Here is a 7,410-nt window from a genome sequence, read left to right on the forward strand (position 1 = left end):
GTAAGATCTTATGGAAGAACCCGGATGAACTTTTTGGACATCCCAATATTAGTAAATGTTGGAATAGTGCCTGGCATGTAGTGACTACTATGTGTTTGTTAAATTAAAAAAACAAAAAACAAAACTGTTATTTAGTTCCCTGTGTTTGAAATGGATGGGGGGAGCTTAGACTACCCAGGCCTGACAGTCTTGCACAAGGTGGGCTGCCTGGCATTCTCCCGCCCCTCCATCTCCGGTCCCCATCATCCATGCTGCCTGCCGCCTCTCTCTGCTCCTTTCTGTGCTCTGCCCGGCCATGCCCCCACTCTGTTCTCTCCCCAGTTCCCAAGCTGCCCATCCAGGTCCAGGCCCCGCCCCCCGAAGACTGGCATTCCAGCTCGGACTCAGACTATGAGCACTATGACTTCAGAACCCAGCCTCCTGTGGCCCTGACCACCTTCTACAGTGAGTGCCTGGGCCCGACTCCCGAGGGCCCACCTGCCCGCTCCAGGGAGAGGGCCCAGCTGGCTGGGGAACTGCAGTAGGCTCCCCCCCAGTGACTCCTGCACGTCGAGGGTGGCACCTCCCTTGTTGTGACCACTGGACCGACTCTCAGTGGTCCTGCACTGACGTTTTCCAAGTGTGTTGTGACCCTGGAGACATCTCAAGGCATTTCCCCTTGGACTACCTTTTCTCTGATGTTTGTGACCATGCAGGGTCTCAAAATCAGTCCGTCGACATTCATCTAAATGTGGCTGCAACTCTGTACGATATGAGGGACTCCAGTTCAAATGGCTTCTCGCACGCTCACACCCGTTCTGTGTCCCATTCTGCTCCTTCAATCTCACCTCCTCTCCCACCTCCACCATGAGCCCAGCTCGCACCCCTTAGCTGGCTTCTCCAGCTCTGCTCTCTGCCTGCTGAGGATGTAGGAGGAGGAAAAACAGTGCTCAGGCAGAGCCCACGTGATGCAAGGAGGTCGGAGGAAAGCAGAGACTCTCACAGCTATCGTGAATCCCTTGGGAGCTCATCAAAATTTCCTGAGCCCCACCCGGGACCTACTTTATAAGCTAGGATGAGAGTTTGGTTGTGTGGGACACAGCCTCCAAATGACATCATCTGGATAAGCTGGAGGGGCCCAGGCTCCTTTCTTGCTGCTCTGCAGTCCCTAAGATGTTGCCCTGTCCTCATGGTCCAGAATGGCTCACTGCCACGTCTGCATTCTAGACCGAGGGAATGGGGGAGGCAAAAAGCGGCATGCCAGGGACACCCACACGGCTCCCATTCACTTTCCACCTGCCAGAATTTAAACCCAGCAGCTACAAGAGAGGCAGGGAGACAAAGCTCTTGTCCTGGGCAGCTGAGTGTCCAGATGAAGGCCAGAGATCTATTACTGTGTGGTGGGCAGGATGGACACTGGGGACAGCAGCCATCTTTGCCTCCCTGACTACCCCCAGCTGAACCAGGGCCTCTGGAGGGGCAATGTGGATGATTCCAGTCTGAGGGGCCATGGACCAGCCTTGGGGAGCCACAGAGATGCGTGTCCTTAGAATCTGAGATTCTAAGCCCAGTCATGTAAGATCCAAGATCGGCAGTCCAAAATGCTATTAATATGACACCGAGACTAAAAGTCAGAAGTAACACGTTTGAAAGAGCTGACTCCCAGATTCCTGACACTCAGGTCCTTAAGATGCTATGAATTTGCATCTCTCTGATTCTGCAATTGAGGTACCACAGCCCAGGATGCTGATTCCAGACCCTCGGCTTCTGCTCTGGGAAAGCTCCACTTTCTGGCCAGAAGCAGCCTGTCCCTGGGCTGGTTTAAGATTGAGGTTCAAGGTCTGCCTAAATTAGAATGTGAGCCTGGGATCTGATGAAAGAGACTAAGCCCCTCCATACGTCAGGGTGGTTCTCCTGCCCTGTTCAGCCTCCTGAATCCCACAGAACACCAGCCTCTGCTCCGGGCTCCTCTGGACAAGGAGGTGGAGGCTTCCCCACCTCCTTCCTCACTGCCACCTCTGCTTGTAGATTCCCAGCGGCACCGCTTCACAGAGGAGGAGGCCCAGCAGAACAGGTTCCAGATGCCCCCCTTGGAGGAAGGTGAGTCAGCCTGGGGAGGGACATGGAGGGAGGGAGGCGACTAGGATTCCAGCACTGCCTCCAGACCTAGCAGCTCACTCACCTCGAGAAGCATCGGTGCAATCTCCCTCAACAGGTCCTTCCTGACTTTAACCAATTCCCATTGGCAGTAAGTTCTTTCTCAGGTCTAACTTAAAGCCCTCTTGCTGCGCTGCATCTTCTTGCTCACCATTCTCTTTTTCAGGCCCAGGACTGGAAGAGGTGCATGCCTCCGAAGTTCCACCTGCCAACCCTGAACACTGCATTGCACAACCTCCCTCCCGGGACCTTCCCCCACGGAGCAAAAGCAGCTCCAGCACATCTTCGGGGGAGATGTATTGTAACAGCCCCAACAGCAAGCGACCTCTGTGGAGCTCTCAAGTGTTTTCGACAGAGAGGAACCCCCTCTTGGAGCAGCCCCCCAACTTGGAGCTGGCTGGCTCCCAGGCAACTATTCCAGGTAAGGTAGGCCCAGGACTGTGTACCTCCTCCAGCTTCCTATCCTATATGGGACCCGGCTGGAGGAAGTGTAAAGCTCAAAGCCCTGAGCCAGGCTGAGTTCAGGATTCTAGTCCCCGCTCAGCAGCCACTTGTTGTGTGACCGTGGACAAGTTTCTTGCCCTGTCTGGGCCTTTGTTTCTTCAGTTGTCAAGCTAAGGACTTTACCGAGTCTTGAGGGCCTTCTAGCTCTGGCACTTTGTGAACTAGCCTGGCAGAGGGTGACTGGCTCTGGGGTTTTCCAGCAGGGCCCTCAGCTGATGACAGCTCCAGCACCTCCTCTGGCGAGTGGTACCAGAACTACAAGCTGCCGCCCCAGCCCCTTTCTGCTGAGCAGTTTGGATGTCCAGGTGCCAGTGGCGGGGGTGAGGAGGAATCCTGGGAGGGGGCACGGAGAGGGACTGGAGGGTGGATTAATGGGGGAGCTCTGAATACATCAGCTCAAGGGGAAAAGAAGAAAAGTAGTGAGTTTAAAAAAAAAAAAACCAAAAAACAAAAAAGAATTTGAGGAGGTAGAGAAAATGAAAGTGGGACGGAGAGAGATTCAAAGAGACTACCTTGATAGGAAGTGAGCTCCCCATTAGTGGAAGCATTCAGGCAGAAGCAGCCAGATGGCCCCATGGGGGAGATGGTGGTCACAGAGTGGCTCCCAGCACTTGGGGACCACAGCCCTGCTCTACAAGACTCTGCCTTCAGGACTGACATTCTATCGAGGGCAATAATCATGAACTAGATGATAAAATGATCTCATATAGCATCATGGGGGAGAACGAGGTGGGTCCAGATCCGCTCAGCTCTGTCCCTGCTCACCAGGGGCAATGACTGGGCCTCTCACTGACCTGAGCCTCCCTTTCAAACAGGGTCCCATGCTCCCCAGCCTGACTTCTCCTCTGATGAAGAATATGATGACATCGGAGCAGCCTAGCCAGGGTTCAGCTCTGTGTGCTCCCTCTCTCCAGACTCCTGCTCTGCATACTCCCTCTGCTCCATGCCCCACCCCTCCATCCTCCCCGATCATCCCCAAGGGGCTGATCGTCCTCCCCTGGAGACAGGAAAGGAAACTCCACACCTCTTATGGCTCAGCTTCCATCCATCAACAGAACCTACCAGCACAGCCCTCCTCTGGCCCCAAACAGCAGCCCCAGGGCACCACAGGCACTACCCCTGAGAGGCAGCGAGCTCTCTGCCTCGGGGGTGAGCAACAGCAGAGTCTGGGCCACTTCTTGGCAGGCCATGTGGAGGGGCTAGGCTGGATGATTCCTGGGGCCCTTTCCAGTTCTTGTGTGTCTGGAGCTTTGGTTGCCTGAGTGTCTGACAACTCAGGGTTCAAGGGTACTGCTGGGGGCAGGGGAGCCTCACGTGCAGGAGCTGTTGGGCTGGTGTTGCTCTGACAGGTGGGTGCTGGGGCTTGGGGAGTGGGGCACCAGCTGACCCAGGCTAAGCTCAGGTTGGTACCTGCATCCAGCAAGGAGTCCAGCCGTCCTGGGCACAGCCAACTGACAGCAATCAGGATGGCTGCCCCTCCCCAACCACCAGGGCTGGGGCTAGAGGCCAACCCTGCCTCTAGAGATGCTTGGAGCCCACCAGGGACACAGCCCTGTTCTACAGTGACCATCCCTGGACAGCGGATCCTTATTCTGAGCCTCCTACAGTTTACAAAGATGGTCCTGTCCAGGCCCCACCTCTATCCCCAGGGGCCCAGAGTGGGGCCCAGCCCCCGTAGGGGCAGAAGCACAGAGACGTCTTCCAGGAGGGGCCCAGAGGCTGCACTAGGCCCTGGGTTCCCACCTGTCTGCTTGGATTGATGGGAGCGTCCCCGATGAACGTTGTCATCAGTGTCACTCCTGGAGCTGTAAATGCGTCCAGGCAGCCTCCAGGGAGAGGCTTGAGGGCTCAGAGCCAGCTTCTGGTGTCCTGTTCTGAGTATCCCAAGATTAAACTCATTGCTGAATGAGACTGGGGCGTGCAGTGACAAGTCCTTGAACTCACAGAACTCAGGCTGTGTGTGTATGTGTGTACGTGTGTGTGTGTGTGTTGTGTGTGTGTTGGGTGGGGACAGCTCTGTTAATTGAGGTGGAAATGTCAGGGCAAATTGGAAATGTACTGTGGCCCGGCACCGTGAAAAGTGCTAGGTGTACAGCAGAAATAGGGCCTGCTTTCCTGGAAGAGATGGACAGACGCCTGTGAGTTCAATACCACCCGCCTACCTGATCTGCCAACCAGCCCTGGATCAGTGGGGCCAGGGGGACACTGTCCCCCAGCGGGACAAATTTTGATCTGGCTTCCAAAAGCTTCTGAGGCAGGGGAGGACGAGTAGATTTTATCTCAGTCCTGCCTGGAAAAGGCATGGATCCCAGGCTGCTCAGAGGCTGAGGTGTTAGCCCAGCTGCACCAGTGAATGCCCAGCTCTGCCTTCAGGCTGGGGGTCAGATTTTCTCTGAGCGCTCCCAGAGCCGGGGGACAGAGCAGTAGGTGGCTCCTGCACTGAGAGGCTGGGCAGGCCTGTTTTCTGTTCACCTGTCCCAGAGGTGCAGAGAAAGCTGGCACTCTCCAGGGCAACCGTCACAGGATGTGGTTGCCGCTGTGAAGGGCCCCCTCTTCAGGCCCTCCGAACCCTTCTGGGGCGGTGGGGGATTCCTAGGGGAGGAGCCAGTGCTGGCGTGGGCGGGGTCAGACTCCCAGGTCAATTTGTAGAAAGCTTTTTTTGGCAAACAGCCAAGGTTCAAATCCTAGCTCCACACTGTCCTGGCTATGCGGCCTCTGGCAAGTCACTCAACATCTCTGAGCCTTTGCTATAAAGTTCGACTGCGTCCACGGCAGCAGAAGGCACCACATAGTGGTGGCAAGGGTTAGAAGCTTGGCAATAGATGTTCCCTATTGGCAATAGATGAATCTAATGGGTAGATTCGCCAGTAGAGGCGAGAGGTCTCTGTGAAAGAAGGAGGAGGGGATGAGAAGACCCCTCTCGTGGTCTTCATGGGGTCTTAGTGCATTGGTGCTGGAGGAGGCTTGTCTCACTCTCACTTCACAGGTGGGAATGTTGAGCCCTCCCAGGGGAAGGTACTTGTCCAGGGTCACTCAGAGAGTTAGTGGCCGACTCACACTTTGGCCCCGACCCCTCCCCGGCTTTGTCCCTTGGGGCTCAGACAAGGAGAGGGTGCCATCTCCTCATTCTCCCTCTTTTCTCACCAAGACCACCTCCTTATCCTCGGACCCCTCCTTTACACACACACACACACACACACACACACACACACACACACACACACCAGTCTCAGAGAAATTGGGAAACTCTGAGACATGTCTCCCTTGCTCTCTCCCAGGCTTCAGGCAGCCTGGGATCACCAGGTCACACATAGCAGGGACTTTTTGAGGGCTGGTGTTGTGACCCACAAGCCCTCCTGCTCCTGGGCTGGGTGAGGGGAGCTCCTCCCAGGGAAGACCCTTCCCCCATCTCTATGCCTCCAGGGCACTCAGACAATTCCTGACAGAGTCAGACCTTGACCTGGAACTGAAGAGGCTAGGATGAATGACATCCGCACTGACCAGAAGGAGGGGAAGCCTGGCAGGGGAGTCACCGTCATAATCAAGTGTGCTATCTTCTATTCCATGGAATTCTCCAGGCAAGGATACTGGAGTGGGTAGCCATTCTCTTCTCCAGTGGATCTTCTTGACCCAGGGATCGAACTCACATCTCCTGTGTTGGCAGACAGGTTCTTCACCACTGAGCCACCAGGGAGGCCCTCCACATGTTACCCTCCACTCGTTAGAGACGAGGCTTCCCTGGTAGCACAGATCATAAGGAATCCATCCACAGTGCAGAAGACTTAGGTTCGATGCCTGGGCTGGGAAGATCCCTTGGAGAAGGGAATGGCAACCCACTCCAATATTCTTGACTGGGGAAATCCCATGGACAGAGGAGCCTGGCAGGTTACAGTCCATGGGGAGGCACGAAGTCGGACACAACTAAGTGACTAACACACACACACACTTTAGAGACCTTACCCTGTATATACCTCAAGGATCTGGGAGAGGAAATACAAAGATGTTAAGTGGATGGGGAGCTGAATCCCAATTTCAGAAACACTGATTTGGAGGAGGGGCTATACCTGAAATGGAGGTGTTCCAGCAATTTTCCAGCTCTGTGAGCGCAGGGAAAGAATGAGGCACAGGGAAAGCATGGGGCCCAGGAGAGCCCCTGTCCCTGCTGGAGGGTGGCCATCCTGGAAGGCTTTCTGGGGAAGTGATGCTGAGCTGGGTCATAAAAGATGGGTAGGAGTTAGCTATGGGAGTGGAGACGGATGAACATTCCAAGTTGAAGGCATCGCATAAGCAAAGACAGAGCAAGAAACTGGGTGTCTTTCAAGGTAGAGGGTGGCCCAGCCTGTGAAGAGAAGAGGCTGAAGATAACCAATTCTCACATCAACTCTATTTCATAGGTGAGAAAACTGAGGCCCAGAGAGGTTAAGTAAAATGTCCAAGTCACACAGCCAAAAAGCGGCAGTGCTAGAATTTCAGTACATGCCATATGACTTCAGAGTCTGAGCATTAACCATGGCACTTCCGACAGAAACCTGTCCCTGTACCCCCCTGGAGCCACACTGCTGGTCACAGAGCACCAGCTGAGCTCTGAGATCTGGAGACACCAGCCTGTCTGTCCACCAGCAGCAGAGCTACCTCCTGGGTGCTCGGATGCTAAACTTAGGGATGGGATAACTCACAGTCTGGGCACCATAGGCGACAGACTCTATGCTGGCCTCGGGACACAAAGAGGAGTGAAACCCAGGCCTTCCCTGAGGGAGACAGACACAGGGA

At 55.0% G+C, this 7,410-nt stretch overlaps 1 protein-coding gene across 6 annotated transcripts in view; it reads left to right on the forward strand.

The window, feature by feature from the left end:
* CD6 (CD6 molecule) overlaps window positions 1-4,551 on the forward strand; it is a 44,894-nt gene extending 40,343 nt beyond the window's left edge. For 2 of the 6 annotated variants that reach the window (XM_018043500.1, XM_018043505.1), the window contains 5 exons: window positions 322-444; window positions 2,008-2,079; window positions 2,303-2,557; window positions 2,841-2,960; window positions 3,456-4,551. In XM_018043500.1, coding sequence (XP_017898989.1) covers window positions 322-444; window positions 2,008-2,079; window positions 2,303-2,557; window positions 2,841-2,960; window positions 3,456-3,520 — 635 coding nt within the window. In that variant the 3' untranslated portion in view covers window positions 3,521-4,551. The remainder of the gene's footprint in view (window positions 1-321; window positions 445-2,007; window positions 2,080-2,302; window positions 2,558-2,840; window positions 2,961-3,455) is intronic. The other 4 variants (XM_018043502.1, XM_018043501.1, XM_018043503.1 and 1 more) reach the window with 4 other exon arrangements.

This window comes from Capra hircus, chromosome 29, assembly GCF_001704415.2.
Source record: "Capra hircus breed San Clemente chromosome 29, ASM170441v1, whole genome shotgun sequence".
NCBI classification, from domain to species: domain Eukaryota; kingdom Metazoa; phylum Chordata; class Mammalia; order Artiodactyla; family Bovidae; genus Capra; species Capra hircus.